At 33.9% G+C, this 18354-nt stretch overlaps 1 protein-coding gene across 8 annotated transcripts in view; it reads right to left on the reverse strand.

Moving 5' to 3' along the window:
- Positions 1-273: 273 nt before the first annotated feature.
- Positions 274-18354, reverse strand: part of LOC123561878 (serine/threonine-protein kinase DCLK1-like) — a 65617-nt gene continuing 47536 nt past the window's right edge. For all 8 annotated transcript variants that reach the window (XM_053552787.1, XM_053552788.1, XM_045354559.2 and 5 more), the window contains 4 exons: positions 14569-14715; positions 12150-12282; positions 10665-10832; positions 274-6699 (listed from right to left, as the gene is read on the reverse strand). In XM_053552787.1, coding sequence (XP_053408762.1) covers positions 6470-6699; positions 10665-10832; positions 12150-12282; positions 14569-14715 — 678 coding nt within the window. In that variant the 3' untranslated portion in view covers positions 274-6469. The remainder of the gene's footprint in view (positions 6700-10664; positions 10833-12149; positions 12283-14568; positions 14716-18354) is intronic.

The following is an 18354-nucleotide window of genomic DNA, read 5'->3' on the forward strand; positions in this document are numbered from 1 at the left end:
TTTTCGTTTTCTTGAAGCAAATGCATGGATGTCCTGTGGAAAAGAGGTCTATGACGCAGTGAAAATCTAGAAACTATTAAAATGGATCTGAAGTAGCTGAATTTTATATGAAACAAAGAACATATAACCTAGAAATCTAATACACTCCAACACCAAAAATCAAGGGAGGTCATCAATACTGGAATCAGCAGTGCACCCAACACCACAAATCAAGGGAGGTTATCAGTACTGGAATAAGTTGTGTATCTCACAAGAAGGCAGCAAACGACGACAGAATGATAATGAGTTTATTTCTGAAAAATACATAACATGATTTTTCTACATCAAAACTGAAAGTACATGACATGATTTCTTTTCTACATCAAAACTGTAAACAACAGAAATTGAAAAAAACAAATCAATGTTCAAACTAGGTGAGACAACTTTTACTATTTCAGCTGCTGAATGTATATGTAAGTATACTAATTTACCAGATCTACAGTAAAATCAAATAATAATAATTGAGCCGCGCCATGAGAAAACCAACATAGTGGGTTTGCGACCAGCATGGATCCAGACCAGCCTGCGCGTCCACGCAGTCTGGTCAGGATCCATGCTGTTCGTTAAAGGTTTCTCTAATTGCAATAGGCTTTGAAAGTGAACAGCATGGATCCTGACCAGACTGCGCGGATGCGCAGGCTGGTCTGGATCCATGCTGGTCGCAAACCCACTATGTTGGTTTTCTCATGGCACGGCTCATATAACTTTCTGATCTTTTAAATCTAAAATAAATCTTACATAAATTCAAGAATTAAATATAAAGTTAAGTCATAAAATATTTCTATTTGTTCAAACTTAACAATACATCTATAAGTTTTAATCACCAGTCCCTTTTTGAAAGTACAGTAGTGTCATCTTTAAAAACTCGAAAGTCTGTATACCAGAATGTGATCTTTATCTTCATGAATGAAGCTCTCTGGCAACACATTAGACTATACTGCAAATGTACCAATACGAAACAAGTGGTCATTAGAGCCAGGTTCCTCTGTATACAAGTAGGCTTTAACCCTTACCCTGCTAATTTTCTATAATGAACTTATCCACCTTTCAATTTGGAAAGTACCATTAACTGTTAAAAGGGGTGCTTACCTAAAAGATACTGAATGAATAGCAAACAGTGCAGATCTTGATCAGACTGCATGGATGTGCAGACTGATCATGATCTACAATGGTCGCAAAGGCAGAATCAATTGTGTCCAGCATGATAAGGGATAGACTCCGCCCAACTTGAATACCAAGTAAATGAACTTTTTTTTTTTTCAGCCATTGAATTGGTTTATTAAGTCTATCAAAAATAAAACTTACTACACTACTGATTAAATATTTCTGTACTTAGGATAAGAGTAATAAATGGCCGAAATTTATGATGGAAAATACCCTCATCAATCAAAATTTTTGACAATAAATTCAAAATTAATCAAGATATTCTTAAAATTTAAAAAAAAGAGTCCAATTACCATCCTCAGAGTTCTTTACAATGTTGTATAATATCAAAGGTATTGTCTTATATTTTAAATCTTTTCCCAATGTGATTACTAAATGACTTTATTTAAGTATCAAACTTAGTTTTTTGTGAAAGCTTTTCCACTACTCTAAGATAGATTTTTCTATTAATAGAAATGTAACATTTTATATACTTGTACAGGGGTACATTTTTTAATTAGTGGCCTATTTTTCAAAATTCAAAACTACATAATTTTCACACAATGTAAAAAAACGCATTAAAATTTTTCTTGTAAAACCTTAATCTGATGTCTTCAATGTAATAAGTAACTTACTGGACACATTTTTTAAATACACTTATTATTATGTATAAATATTTACTACAACTACTGCAAGTATGAAATTGCAAATTTTCTTATGTTGTTCAATATATTTGATGTAAGCTTTTATCACACTGATCTCTGGAATATCATCTGTAAAATTTAATGTTTTATAGATTCAAACTTAAATGTGAAAACTAAAGCAATGAATTAAAAAAACTCATGAAACATAAATTTCACTAAAACCAAATTTATAATGTTGTCATTAAATACTGATTTTAACACTTAAAAATCTTGTTAATTTACGTGCTAATCTTTTATTGAGCCTCTGTAAAGGGTGCTAAAAATGAAAAAAAAAATGTATCTATTGTTATGTCACTTGTAAAAACATTTTCAACTTAAAAAAATACTTCAAAACAAGTCATAAATTTACTTTACTATTTACTTAAACTAGAAGTGTGTATAAATGAGAAATGGCTGGGCGGAATAACTTGATATATGACCTATGAAATAAAAAATAAAACTTAAATTACAAAATACAATAACAAAAATAAAGCAGCAACTTCGTAAACGTTGCAAAAATACTGAAACATCAAAATATGGTAGCACAAAAAAGTAGTGGGTCTTTAACAAACTGTAAAAGAGGTATGCCTTCAGATGTATACAAAGTAGTGGGTCTTTAACAAACTGTAAATGAGGTACGCCTTCAGATGTATACAAAGTAGTGGGTCTTTAACAAACTGTAAAAGAGGTATGCCTTCAGATGTATACAAAGTAGTGGGTCTTTAACAAACTGTAAAAGAGGTACGCCTTCAGACGTATACAAATGTAGTGGGTCTTTAACAAACTGTAAAAGAGGTATGCCTTCAGATGTATACAAAGTAGTGGGTCTTTAACAAACAGTAAAAGAAGTACCCCTTCAGATGTATACAAAGTAGTGGGTCTTTAACAAACTGTAAAAGAGGTATGTCTTCAGATGTATACAAAGTAGTGGGTCTTTAACAAACTGTAAAAGAGGTACGCCTTCAGATGTATACAAATGTAGTGGGTCTTTAACAAACTGTAAAAGAGGTATGCCTTCAGATGTATACAAAGTAGTGGGTCTTTAACAAACTGTAAAAGAGGTACGCCTTCAGATGTATACAAAGTAGTGGGTCTTTAACAAACTGTAAAAGAGGTATGCCTTCAGATGTATACAAAGTAGTGGGTCTTTAACAAACTGTAAAAGAGGTACGCCTTCAGATGTATACAAAGTAGTGGGTCTTTAACAAACTGTAAAAGAGGTACACCTTCAGATGTATACAAAGTAGTGGGTCTTTAACAAACTGTAAAAGAGGTATGCCTTCAGATGTATACAAAGTAGTGGGTCTTTAACAAACTGTAAAAGAGGTATGCCTTCAGATGTATACAAAGTAGTGGGTCTTTAACAAACTGTAAAAGAGGTACGCCTTCAGATGTATACAAAGTAGTGGGTCTTTAACAAACTGTAAAAGAGGTACGCCTTCAGATGTATACAAAGTAGTGGGTCTTTAACAAACTGTAAAAGAGGTATGCCTTCCGATGTATACCAGAGCGAAGCGCTAATTACACCAATTAATCACGGCATAGGCAAATCATAAAATTACTAATTCTGACAACCTTAACATTGCCCCAAAATGAGCTAAATCTAGGGTTATCTGTTTTGACAAAATTTTTATATTATTTATTAGTGTACCTTTAAAAAAATCAACAAGTCACAGGTTTTATGCTCAAAATCAAAGAAATATTTCAGTAATTTTATCAAACATAAAAAATTTAAAAAGTGGCGGTTAAGTATCAGTATCATTTCAAAATTGACATTATTGTGTACGATACAAAGTACATCTAATTCTTTTCATTTTACATAAAATTTTAGCGCATTAATAACAAAATATAGTTTTTCTATAGTTCAAGCAGATATCACAAGTGTTTGTATAAAAAGATACAATCTAAAACTCACCAAATCACTTTCTTTTTACAACTCTGTAACAAATTTAAGTTGTTTTTTTTATGTTTAAAGAAACTGCTATAAATCTGCAGACGTGCCCCTTTAATCACAGCAAAAATGTTAAAATCATCTGGTGTGAAAGTGGAATCATTATTTATAACTGTCTTTGAGTGGTTTAAAGTTTTATAGTCAGGACTTTTTTCTAAACTGTCTCTTGTTTTGCTTTCATTTCCATCTACTTTAATTCTGGCATAGCTGATACTTTTTTTTTTACAAATGAACAAAAAGATGTAGAAAGAGTTTTTTTAAGAGTAATCAACTGGTTTAAACTGCACTTACACCTGGTGTCTGTCAATAAAAATGCATGCACTTATTTCATTGATTTATATACAAAAACTTAGCTAGTTTTTTCATTACAATTTTCTGCAGAATCATTTTATTTCACTGACATAAAATTTTTGATTCTGAACAAAACAACTATTTCAATGGACATGACTTTGTTGATTTCAGAGTTAGATAGTAAACTTAATAGAAAGGTGCCATTTGTTTCATTTTCGTTTGGATTTACTATCACAAATCAGCACAAACATGAGGTCCAAGTTTGTATTTCGAAAACGATAATTTCATTACGTATATAAGCATGAATTATTTTTACGAATGAACAATCAACTGACCATAATGCTGTATAAAGAATCTGACATAATTTATGTTACAGATGAAACAAGTTTCGAAAAATTCAGCATACATATCTGATTAAGGCAGCGGACCTGCAATCACAATTGGAAATTTTCATGCGATTACATACTTATTAATGCTATTTCAGCTGTTTTCATGCAATAACGTATTTGTGTATTCAAATTTCTGCTGTTTTCCTGTTATTTGGTATTTATGCATCATATTTCGGCATTCACCAGCCATTAATTTACCTTATACAAGCACATTCCTTTTCGTAAAAAGCAGGTATTGCAGAAATTTCGTTGGAAAAATAAATAAACGGAAAAAGCTGACAGTGATTACAGGTTCGCCACCTTTAATCAAAAACAGAACAAGTCAAGTCTTAAACATTGATGGAATGTTACTGAATGATATGTATCATGATTTTTTTTCTTAAATAAAACTACGGTAAAATGATTTAAAATTGCATTTACCACCAGTTTAGGTATTCATACAAAAACAAATGTGCATCAAGTGATGCACAAAAATGTCTAAAACTGTAGCTTGGCATCAAGACACAAATAATAAACTTTAGTTCTATAAATAATAGAAGTAAAATGCACATATTATCAGAAATCACTTATTTCTATACACGTACCTGTTAATACATAAAATATTAACAACAACAACAACAAAATTACCGTTAAATAAATCATTATCACAGACACTGTATCCAATAAAATGGTGCAAGTCAAGTTTAACTGTTATGATACCATATACAGATAAAAACTGCTTACAATATAAAGTAAATAAAGTTTTTCAAAACATACATATATATTTGAAACTAAATATTAAAATAAAGCGTTCACTTAATTAAAGCTATCACAGTTTCTTTTTCAACTTAATAATTTAGGACTTTTAAGTTCTGCTGTTGGAGCGAACTTTGTGATATCAATATGTGTATATACAATGTTCATTTTGCTATTTCTATAGATTAATAAATTATAATCTTGTATAAATACTCTTAGCACACATACATGCAAACAATCCAACATACAGAAAAATATCACAGATTTTCATTTGGAATGGAATAATTGTGTAAGGTTTATCCACCGCACCTTTGTTTTGTTATAATGAACTTGTCCTTCTTTCAATTTGGACAGTACCATTAGCTGTTAAAAAGAGGTGAATACCAAAAAGATACTGACTGAGTGGCGAACAGTGCAGATCTTGATCAGACTGCATGGATGTGCAGGCTGATCAAGATCTACACTGGTCGCAGAGGCAAAATCAACTGTGTCCAGCATGATCAGGGTTAACATGTTCAAATTACAAATTGAAATTGAAATCTCAGTTACAAAAAATGTTTTACTTTATTTCCAAAGGGAAACTTGTTGTGGAAAACAGGCTGAACGAAAATTCATATATACCTCAAAAACATAAATTTTTATGCATTATACATATAATTACTGCATTGGTATACTGACCCGATATATTTTCAACAGTCCAACGCAGAAGTCTAATTATCACAAACTGATCACTTAAAACAATTTACAATGAAAACAATGCTTTTGTTCCTTTTTCTGATACTAACTCAACTTATTTTCTACAATGCCCGGTTTACTCATTCATTCTTAAACAAAAGATGACACTTAAATATGTGCAGATTGTGTCCCTGGAGTGGTGTGCCCTTAACCTTGAAGGTACATTCTGACTTGAGTGCAAAACACACCCATCTTATCAAGCTTGGCACTTGTGTAAAGTTTCATTGGAATCCCTTAAATCATAGTGTTTCAAAATGGACGGACAATCTGAAAAACTAACAAACAGATGACATAAAATTTCACAAAAAAAAAACAAACTTAACAGCTTTAACTCATGAACAGTTATCACCACATATGTGTATGCCCTTTGTGGGTACAATCTGCAAAAATAATAAAAATAATGTGTATTTACAACTGTTGAATAAATGTTTCATCTAAAACAGTATTAGCATTGCTCGAATTCTAAAACTAGCACAATTTATGGACTAAAACTACAGCTAATTTCATCCATTTTGCGCTCGTTTTTCTTTCATCTTGAGGTAAGATTCTCTATTAAGAGCAGCTTGGGTTTCCATCTCTTTCCGAGATGCTCTTCTCATCTCGTCTATTTTTGTGGCATCCACACTTGAGACGTCTCCGCCGCACAGTATCCAAGGGTGACTAAGAACGTCAATGGCCGTGTATCGTCGCTTCTTGTCCACGACCAACAGATGCTCTATCAAGTCTTTGGCACCTACAAAAGTAAAATTAAGTTTTACATAATATAATTCTTTTCGAGAACTAACTTTAATCAGGAATAGGACAGGGTTGTAGTATTTCAACAATGTTTTTGGCAGGAGGAGTTTCCAAACTTGTATGAAACATTTAAAAGCTGACATGAATTTTAAAGATGTTGACAAAAGATCTGGCAGAGGGATTGCATATCTTGTATTTCTGCTTTGGAGCTCTTTCACACTTATTACGTCCCCTTTCTTTTCACTAAATTCTATCTGGCAGTCCTATATTACCGAGGACAGGCTGGTTCCCCTTAAAATCCTAAAATTAGGTGGAAACAGGATGACTAAGAATGATCCAACACTCGCGCAAATTTTTAGAAAAATGCTTCAGCAAGATATCCTAACCCCATCCCAATGCCTAAAACATTACCCTGCTGAATTTCTATAATGAACTTGTCCATCTTTCAATTTGGACAGTATCATTAACTGTCAAAGTGGTGCTTACCAAAAAGATACTGACTGAATGGCAGACAGTGCAGATCATGGTCAGACTGCACAGATGTGCAGGCTGATCATGATGTACACTGGTCGCAAAGGCAGAATCAACCCGATCCCCACGCCTAAAAATATATGGAATGTTATGCATAAATAATTACAGATCTCTTCAAGATTTGATCCTGTGTATTTTCATTGGAGTTTTTGTGATGCAAAAATATTCTTTCATACAGTACTTTTTTTTTCTCAATGGATCCACTGCAACGATCAATTAATGCTTATCTTATTAACTGAACAAACCTGCCAGGAATTTTAATACAAATTGTCTTGAAATCAAAGGCTTATAATAAAACTACAGACAGATCAATTAAACAAACAGCAGCATGCAAAATGCATACAAGTCTGATGAATAAGGCACAATCAGAAATGAACATGCACACATGTCTTTTTAATACTTGAAATTGTTAGGCCTCTTGAAATGTACATTTATTTAGGAAGTCCTGATTTATTCAATACTTAACCTTTAACGTGCTAAATTTCTAAAATGGACTGGTCCATCATTCAGTTTGGGCAATACCATTTGTTATTCGAAGGGGTGTTCACTGAAAATTAACTGACTGAATAGCAAACAGTGCAGTCCATGATCACCTGCAGGCTGAACTTGGTCTGCACTGGTCGCATAGGCAGAATCACATGCCGCCAGCAGGCTAAAGGTTAAAGAAAACCTATGCTGATGCTTACTGTATAATCCACCAAAGTCGTATCAGGTTTTTCTCATGAATATTGGATTTATAATGCAAGATGCAAATACAGTGGAACACCTCTGAACGGCCTCTGTACCAGAATACAAGTTTGGTAAACCGGGGTTTTCGGTTTAGAGTGGTTTTGTCGCCAGAATGTTCACTATAAGTAGTTGCACAATAACATAACATTCTGATTCATTTTAAAACTTGATCTTGTTAAGTTACTTCATAAAGCAACACCATTAAAGTTTTTATGGACATAATTATGCTAGCAAACAGAGTAATTCTGACAATCATGATAAAAGGCAAGTGCAAAAACTCTGATTGCCTTTAAATTTGTTCGGTTTTCAGGGGTAATTTTGTGTTGATAAATGAGGGTTTGGTCTGGGGGAAAAAATGTTTCGTTTTCAGAACAGAGGTTCCAGTTTACAAGGGTATATTCTTCTACTGAAAGGAGGAGGTAAAAGTTTTGGCACTGCAAAATCTGTTCAATTTAGAGGGATTGACTTCCAGTAATCAGGGCTTCTTAAAGGGTACGTTTCAATGATTTAAATTTTATTGCTTAAAAATATATTTTTCCTGTGAAAAATTCTTTTAGGATGTTTCACAATTTTTCACAAGAAAATGTTTCTTTAACTAAGATATCTTGAAAGTTAAAGCACATTTCACCAACAAACAAAGCTGATACTGAAATGCTTGTTCAAAATGGCTAAAATTTACAATGGAAAATATTCTATCAAAAGTGTTTTTTGATAATACATTAAAATTGAGAAAACAAAAATGTTTTTATTTCTTTCGAATGGTATACAATGTGAAGGTATTGTCTTAAAATGAATGCAAAATCAAGGAAAAAAACTTTTTCCAGAAAATATAGATCATACAGTAATCCCTAGAACAAACAGAAAATATCAATATACAATCAAATTGAAGTTCCAAGAATGTCTGTTAACATTACAATCTGCAAGTTATTACCAGAGTTTTTATTCTGCAATAAGCAGACATACTGGCTTTAATGGGTATCAAAAACATTGCTGGAGACTAGACCACAATATGCATTAAAAACATTTCTGTGGACCAGGCCACAATAAAGTCAATAACTATGTATCAAAACATTGCTGGGGACCAGTCAACAATATGTATCAGGACATTGCTGGGGACTATACCAAAATGGGTATCGGGACCAAGAAAATAATTGGTATCAAAACATTGCTTTCAACCAGACCATAATGGTATCAGAAACATTGCCTGAAGTCAGAAAATAATGGGCATCAAATTTTGTCAGAGACCAAAATATAATGAGGAACAAAAACACTGCTGGGGACCAGAAAATAATGGGTATCAGAAATATTGCTGTGGGTCAAAATATAATGGGTATCAAACACTGCTGGAACCAGAAAATAATGGGTATCAAAAACATTGCTAAGGACCAGAACATCATGGGTATATGGGTATCAGAAAACCTTGCTGTAGATCATAACATAATGGGCAACATACACTGCTGGGGACAAGAACAGCATGCAGGCAACATAGCCAATAGTCATAAATCTTTGAGAAATTCTCATCATCTGAAAATTTACTGATCAGCATATTTAAAAGATTACCATTAATGAAATCGTATTGCCAATCTTAGCTAAGTGTTCAAACAATCCTGGTAATTCAACTGTCACACTTGTACAGCCTACTGTTTGATCTACTAATCCCAAAACAGGATTTTTCTTTTTCATTAATTCCAGCTTTATAACGAAAGATCAAAATATCAGTAATAAATCATTCTAAAGAGCTGAGATGGTTTAAGATATCTTGATTAAAAAATGTTTTTTCCTAGTGTAAAATTCCGTCCAAAGAAAAAATTTTAAAAGTTGTGCTTTTTTATCTGGAAATGTTGTTTTTATGCAGGATATCCTGCAAGGACTTTAACAAATCATTTTTGGTGCCATAAATGACAGGAATCTATAACAGAAGAAATATACAATTGAACATACCTTACCTTGATTGCTTTTTGATGATAAAGTCAAATTTAATCATACTATTTTGAAAATTTAGAAGATTGTTATTACCATCCTTTGTCATGATGACCCTGTATCGCTCACCTGTTAACTTGGCCTTGGAATCATCGAGATAAACATCCTGATCAAGTTTTGAAGATAGAGTCATAAACATGGCCTCTACAGTGATGAAAAGCTTTCACTTTGATTTGAGCGGGTGACCTAGTTTTTGACCCCACATAATCTAGTTTCGAACTTGGCCTAGGAATCATCAAGATAAACATTCGTATCAAGTTTCTTGAAGATAGAGTCATAAACATGGCCTCTGGAGTGATAACAAGCTTTTACTTTGAACCCTGGCCAGTTTTCAAAAGGAACCAAGATATTATGCCAGTACAAGTTGTGTGCGAGTTTTATTAAAATCAATTGCAAAATGTGGTCTTTATCGTGTTCATAAGCCAAAAATAGCAAATTTTGGCCCCTTAAGGGGCCATAACTCTGGAACCCATCATGGGATACTTTGAACCCTGGCAAGTTTTCGAAAGGAACCGAGATATTATGCCAATACAAGTTGTGTGCAAGTTTGATTAAAATTGATTGCAAAATGTGGTCTATATCGTGTTCACAAGGAATTGTGAACGGACGGACAAAGGGCGATCACAAAAGCTCACCCTGGTCACTATGTGACAAGTGAGCTAAAATCAAGATCAAGCAGTAGTCAAATAGGTTCAAATGAAATTTGATTAATATTTTACTTACTCGATGAAATGTTGTCCCAATATGGACTAAGGAATTCGTACTCCCCGGCTTTAATAAACTCAAACAGTTCCGTTTGGTTACGATCTGGACTTCGGAATGGTGGAAACCCACACAGCAAGATATAGCTTATAACACCTACTGCCCACATATCTACTTCCAATCCATAACCTGTAAACATTTACAAATATTAAAACAATGTTTATTTCCGGCAATATTTGGTACTATTTCTTCTGTTAATTGTTAACCATAGTAATTAATATGAGCTCATTTTAAAGGACAACGGATGTATTTTTCCACTTCTTTATGGTGTGAGCTCTAACTCAATGTTCCCAAAGAATTTTACCCTGTTATCATATTTTTAGGTCAACATACAAAATGAAATAGAGAAGAATTCTTGTTATTAATTGCAACATCATTTTATCTAAAGGCAACAATGAACCCTTTCAAAGTTTTTCTCAGCTGGATGGATATCATACTTTTAAGAAAAAGACTTCCTTTCATAAACTACTTACACTATTACAAGGCTGGCAATGCATTTTCATTACAATAAGTATGTTCCATAAATGAAATATGTAAATGCAGATTTGGAGATAAAGTTTGTAAGTTCACAGTATCTCTTTCCTTTTGAAATAATTTTCTAAAAAATTTCAATTTTGAAAAATCAACTAATAAATAACACCGTTTTTATAACATGCAGTGAATTACTTGTTTGTCTATATTCATTTTGTATAGATCTGACTTGATTTTGTTCTGTAATTTCAAATTTTGATTGAAATCTTTTTCATACAGCTATAAATTATTAAAATTCTTCATTAAGGATGTGACGGTAGAACTGAAAAAGGTTGATATTTCAGTGTGTTGTAACCTCAGGACAAGCTAAAACTTGTAACATTCCGCAAAAATGGTGCAAAAAAAGGCTTGTGGAAAACCTGAAGAGGTAAACTTCCCATTAATAGATTCTTTATCCAAAATACTGCGATACTGTCAAGTACCTGGGAGTATTTCAACCCGCTAGAAAATTTAAAGTATTTCAGACTGGAAAATTTAAGAGATGGAAAAAAAAATTATACTTATCTACAGAAAAATACTGTTATGTCAAATTAACCTTTAGCCTGCTAGCGGCAAACTTTTAATGATTCTGCCTTTGCAACCAGTGCAGACCAAGATCAGCCTGCAGGTTGATCTTGGTCTGCACTGTTCGCAATTCTGTGTGAATTTTCAATAAACACCCCTTCAAATAATAAATGGTACTGTCCAAATAGAATGACGGACCAATCCATTTTAGATATTTAGCAGGCAAAAGGTTAACTTGGTATTTTGTACTGCTTTCAGTTAGACAGAATTTTGTATAAGAACTACTTCTGTCTAAACTTGATTTTGATTTTGGATACGGTAATAATTATTATAATTTTTCTCACAGTAAAACAGAACTATAATCAGTACAATAAAATATATGTAGTCATCATATTTTGCTCTTTTTCGTACCTATTTCTGACAAGATTTCGGGGGCCACATACGTGGGGGTACCGCAGACTGTATATATAGCCTCCTTCACGTCCATTGCTAGACCAAAGTCTGCAAGTTTTAACGATATTGTCATGTCTTTGTTTCGATGCACCTGTGAAAGAGAAAGTGTCCTGTTTACATACTTGACAAAGTGTATGCATTATGTGAGATTGTAAGTTGCAAACTTTATGAAATCTCCTAAGAAGTTACCTCTCTACTTCAAGAAATTTGTTTGTTTTGCTAGCACATCTTATGTTACATGGCAACTTCCCAGCTTTAATGACGGAGAAGGTCTAAATGTTGCATGATTTCAGTTACAGACAGGCCTCTGTGTAGGGCCACTGACCTGCCACTCATGAAAATTGTTTATTTGCAAAAACGGAAAAATGAATTTAATAGTTACTTCTCAGATTTATTGTCAAGCAACATATAAGGTCTTATGTTGACTTTCTAGCTTTATCAGAAGAGCGAACATTGTCCTAACAACGCTGCTAATATCTAAGATGTAGGCCAATATCTTGGTAGAACCACTGACTTTCTAATGTAAATGAAAACTGCCTTATCAAAAGTTCAATCTGATTCTAAGTCAATGTCTATAACCATTCAGCTATTATAAAGACAAGAAGTAGATGCATAGAGGATATTTGTTTGTTTCAGTGTAAGATTGAAATATCTTTCATGAGTGGACACCAGATGCAGTATTTTCACGATTGGCATAGCCACAAGTGAAAATGTAAGATATGGTGTTCATGAGTAAGATATTTTGATCTTATATGTAAAACAAATAAACATTCTTTTAATTTCGTGTTTTGACAAAATTTACCCATTTTATAATTTCCTACCAGTGAAAGATGTATTTGATATTTTTCACTGTAAAAGTGCCTGATATTTATTTCACTCTAATACTTGATTATTCAAGGGCGTAGGAGCTGGGGCGGCAGGGGCGGTGCCCGCCGCCCCAATGTTTCGAGGAGAGGCGAACTTGTAAATTTTTGAAAAGGCTAGAAAATATAGTTGAGAATAAATACAGCGCGGTCTTCCCTTGCCAATTGTCAATTTATCATGAAGTGCATAGGCGACTGATATGTACACAGAATCTTGTCATACCGCTGACACCTTGCTTGATCACCTTGGTGACATGGTATTGTACACAATCGATAATCCGCAACGACCAGTGTCGCTGTATTTTCACGCCCCGCAGACTCGGATTATAGGCGATACATTAATTAATGAGAGTTAATCGTATTTAATTCCTTACTACCGAAAAGATTATAGACACTTGCAATTAATGTTGTGTCTCAAAGTAAAGTCTCTGCCGACAAAGTAAAACACAAACGCAACTCGGCATCTTTAGATGTCTATTCAATTAAATATTTTTGACACTTAAACATATTGTTTGAAATATCAAAGAAACCAATCATAATGATTAAATTCAACGTATCAAATGTAAAAAAAAATCCTCATAGATTTTTTCAGATCTAGTAACATTAATTACATTAAGCAAGTATTACAGCTTCTACATAAAATGGAAAAGCCCAATCGGCCTCGCAGTTTTGCGTTTCCAAAGCGATCATTCGGTAAAAAGAACCCTTAACTCCGTTTATTCAACCCTCAATCACTATTATGAGGTGAATATTTATTGTAAAATATATGATTATGTTAGGTCTCCTGTGCATTTGGGATCTGTCAGGATGCTTATGTGTAATGTGTTATGTGTTAAATTTTCTAATTTACGGAATTCATTCAAGCTGAGCAGTCCAAGAAGTCGCCAGATTGCACCATTTACTCTAGCTATAAGCAAAATTTTCCCGGGGTCACCCCGTACCCTGCCTAAAACCAACCCCCTCCGCCGCCCCAATGCTAAAATCGTCCCTACGCCCCTGTTATTCACTGAAAAATATGTAATAAAAAAGTCATGTTTGTACACTGAATAAATTTCTGTCATATGACAACGTTCCAGCTTTAATGGTGATGGAAAACCCCTGGTGTCCTTTCAGAGATTATTTCAGGCATGAGCTGGTACCTGGTTAGAATCACTCACTTTTCATTAGCCTGGACTGGGTAGCTGCCTTGCGTAAAAGAATTCTACATCAAAAGTTGGGTTTCAAACACAGACAGGTGAGGAGCAAGTGACTTAAAGTCAAAGACCTTAACCATACAGTAAAAAGGGCCACCCAAAAGTTAAAACATTTAACTGATAACTTAATAATTTTCAAAACATCTCCACAAATTCTAAGGCTGATATAATCTGAAAATGTATTTAAATAAGCACAGGCCGTAACTGTTTCACACGTTGCATACGAAAAAAACATTTTATAAATTCATTCAATAAATATAATAGTGGTGCACATGATCGTAAAGCCAACACAAAATTATGTCCTAAATGTCAAACACTTACCAATAAATTTTCAGGTTTGAGATCCCTGTGTACAATGACCCGCGAATGTAAATAGAAAAGAGCACTGCACAAGTCTTTGACCATATGAGCGGCATCCACCTCTCCGAACTTCACACTCTGTGTTATAGCATCAAATAAGTCACCGCCCTGTAAAACAGATTAAATCTATTAGTAAAAAACTTCATATTGACTCAAAGACTAAGCTTACTTTACAAAACAAATATTTTATTTAACACAATACAAGCCTAATATGGTAGTTGCCCAACAGGTCATTAAATGCCACCCAAAGGCCATTAACAAGCTGTCCCCAACTTCAGTTTTGAGCTTACTGTAGAAAGAAAGTATTCTTACAACCATTTCAATTAAAGTCTTTTAATTGCTGAGAGAGGGGGAAGCTGCTTTGGCTTTGGATTTGTAGGGTTCAATAGTATACCATGGCAAATATCTAATCTTGCTATTATTAACCCTTAGCCTGCTGGCGGCAAGTGATTCTGCCTTTGCGACCAGTGCAGACCAAGATCAGCCTGCACATCCGTGCAGTCTGATCATGGTCTGCACTGTTCGCTATTCAGTCAGTAATTTTTCAGTGAACACCCCTTTGAATAATAAGTGGTATGGCCCAAACTGAATGATGGACCGGTCCATTTTAGATATTTAGCAGGGTAAGGGTTAATTATATTATAGGTCATATATGATGACTCTCCAGCTTTCTTGCTATTATCTTGAATTTTTTATACTTTTAGGTGCTTCTTTGTAACATACTGAAAACTTTCTACCATGAAACTGACAGAGGATGAATGTCTTTAAAGTTTAGGCAAACTCTTTTTTGGTCTGTTCATTATTTAGAAGACAGGCTACACAACCCATGAATAAGAAGGGAGACATAATATGCCAGTTTTGAGACTTCATATCAATGGAACACTGATAAAAAGCTCACAATTAAGTTGAGGACCCTGGAAACAACTCCAGTAATTCATTTGGTCCAAGCCATATTTCCTATAATTATGTTTTGATTTTGTTGGCTTTAGCGTCACATCAACACAGTTATAGGTCATATGACAACTTTCTAGAACACCTGGGTAGAACCACTGATCTTCTGTAAGTCAGCTGGATGATTCCTCACATGAAGAATTCTATGCTCCAAGTGAGGCTCAAACAAGTGGTTTGAAGTCAGAGACCTTAACCAATCAGCCATGGAGGCCCAAATATTTCTTACATGTTCTATGCTTTAATTATCATTTGACTATGAAATACTGGATACAATATTAGATAAATTGTACATATGATATAAAACAGACTGAGCCAACACCCAACTCAACTGAACTAATATGAGAAAATCAGTGTCAATATGAGAAAAAAAGGGTCAAGACAGGATTCAAGCTGGTCTGTATATACCATTCAGATCGCTTTCTGGAGCATAAATTTTTCAAACCTTCAAGAATTTTGTTTCAATGCACCTTATAATGGTGCTCGATTTATGGGAACATAGCTTACACAATGGAACGTCTATCTCTCATTTTTTTTTAAATAGGCAGTATTTTTTGTGAGGAAAATTATAAAAAATATGATATGGCGACTTTCCACCTTTGATGGTGGAGGAAGACCCAGGTGCCCCTCCGTGCATTATTTCATCACGAGCCGGTCGGTACCTGGGTAGAATCACCAACCTTCTGCAAGCCAGCTGGGTGGCCTCCTCACATGAAGAATTCAACGCCCCGGGAGAGGCTCAAACCCACATCAGTGAGGGGCAAGTGATTTGAAGTCAGCGACCTTAAACACTCGGCCACGGAGGCCCCCTTGAGATGTTACAGTTCACTTCAATTTACGGAAAATCTGAACAATATTACAATGGCTGGCCCTAACACTGGATGACTCAAAATATGGACCTTTATATAAATTACATCTCATCGGATGAGTACATGATATTTATTTGAATACAGATTGAAAATTCCCCATGTAAGAAATCAAAGTTCATTATCATTATTGGCAACGTACCATAACATTTTTGACAAACAGTATCAAATATCGTGTTTGATATTTTGCCATTATGTAAACATTGTAAATAAACTGAAAAATGTTTGTATTTTATATACACTATGCAAATAAACCATTATCATACGCAAGATTATTAAATTTTATTATTGCAAGCTCCTGTTTTTCAAACATAGCTATATCTTTAACAGCTAAATAATGCTTTTATACGTGACAGCGCTCAAGGATTGTTAAAGTAAATAATCCTAATGATAACAATCATGGTCGTACATCAACCTTTTCCTTTTCATATGTTTTGTACTGATTTTTCATTCTGTATTGAGTCTTAAAACTTGAAGAAAAGTAAATGTTTGTTTTCATTCTGAGCACAAAGAATATTGCAACCTTTATGTAGTGGAGTATGTTTTAAGTGTTCACTAAAAATTTACACACCGAATAGCAAACAGTGGAGACCATGATGAGCCTGCACGTCCGTGTAGACTGATCATAGTCTGCACTGGTCGCAAAGGCAAAATCATTTGCCGCCAGCAGGCTAAAGATTCATTACAGCTGAAATATGTAATTATCAAGATCAGTTTTATAAACTTTGAACTAACAGAAGTTCTAAATGAGAATAATATTATAACTGAATAAATCTGATTATTAAATTTATAGATGACAAAAGAGTGATGTGGTTAAATGTTTGTGTCATAGTTCTATTCCTGAATTTTGACTAAACAAGTCATAGTTCAACTTAACAAAGGTTTGGGGAAAATCTACATAGCTTACATCCTATAGATGGTCACGCAACAAAACATCATATTTTGGTTCCTTTCACCTACTTATACTCACAATAGAATTGGGTGCCAAAGCTGAGCAGTGCTCTATTTAATTCAAATAACAATAACTTCAGAAGATTTACTAGGTCATCTATACCATTCCAGAAGAATATACCTTATCCAACTCTCTAAAACTTTCCAGGGACTGGAATAAATTTTGTCACCCAAGTTTTAATAAAAGTGAATTTATCACCCAAGTTTTAATAAAAGTGAACTTAAAGTATATTAGGTATAATCTGTGTTGAGATTAAGTCAAAACTTATGTGTACATTAATTGGCACAAGAATAGCCTGATAATTGATTATCATAATCATTTTTTACTATTACTTCTTCAGGGTGGCAAGCCCACATGACTTTTCAGTATAATATACACAGGGAAAACTGCTGATTCATGTAACATTTTTGTTCATAATTTCCTTGTTACTTAAGGGACCTTAATAAAATAAAGTGTTGAAGTCAAAAAAAACCAAAAACAAGTGCTTTTTTTGCACACAACGACTGCCAGTTTAAATCAGTGTTCAAACATTTTGCCCAAATTCCACTGTGTACATTATGTACACAGTTGATCTGAAAAAAGACACAAAGGCAAAAAGTTTGAGAAAACTATCATTGAATTGTGGTAAACAAGCACCTGTTTTTATGTCTTCAACACTTTCTATTTTATTAAAATCTATCAACAAGAGGGCCATGATGGCCCTATATTGCTCATCAGAGTTGAACTGGTCTGCTAACCTGGTTTTTGACCCCACATGGCCCAGTTTCAAAATTGCTTTAGAGATCCTCAAGACAAACATTCTAAGTTTCCTAACGATTGGGTCACAACTGTGGCCTCTAGAGAATTAACAAGTTTTTCCTTTGAACTGACCAGATGACCTGGTCCAAGTATTTGACCATACGTGACCCAGTTTAGAACTTGACCTAGAGGTCATCAAGACTAACATTTTGATCAATTCTCATGAGTTTCAAACTTAAACTG

This window comes from Mercenaria mercenaria, chromosome 10 (genome assembly GCF_021730395.1).
Source record: "Mercenaria mercenaria strain notata chromosome 10, MADL_Memer_1, whole genome shotgun sequence".
Classification (NCBI taxonomy): domain Eukaryota; kingdom Metazoa; phylum Mollusca; class Bivalvia; order Venerida; family Veneridae; genus Mercenaria; species Mercenaria mercenaria.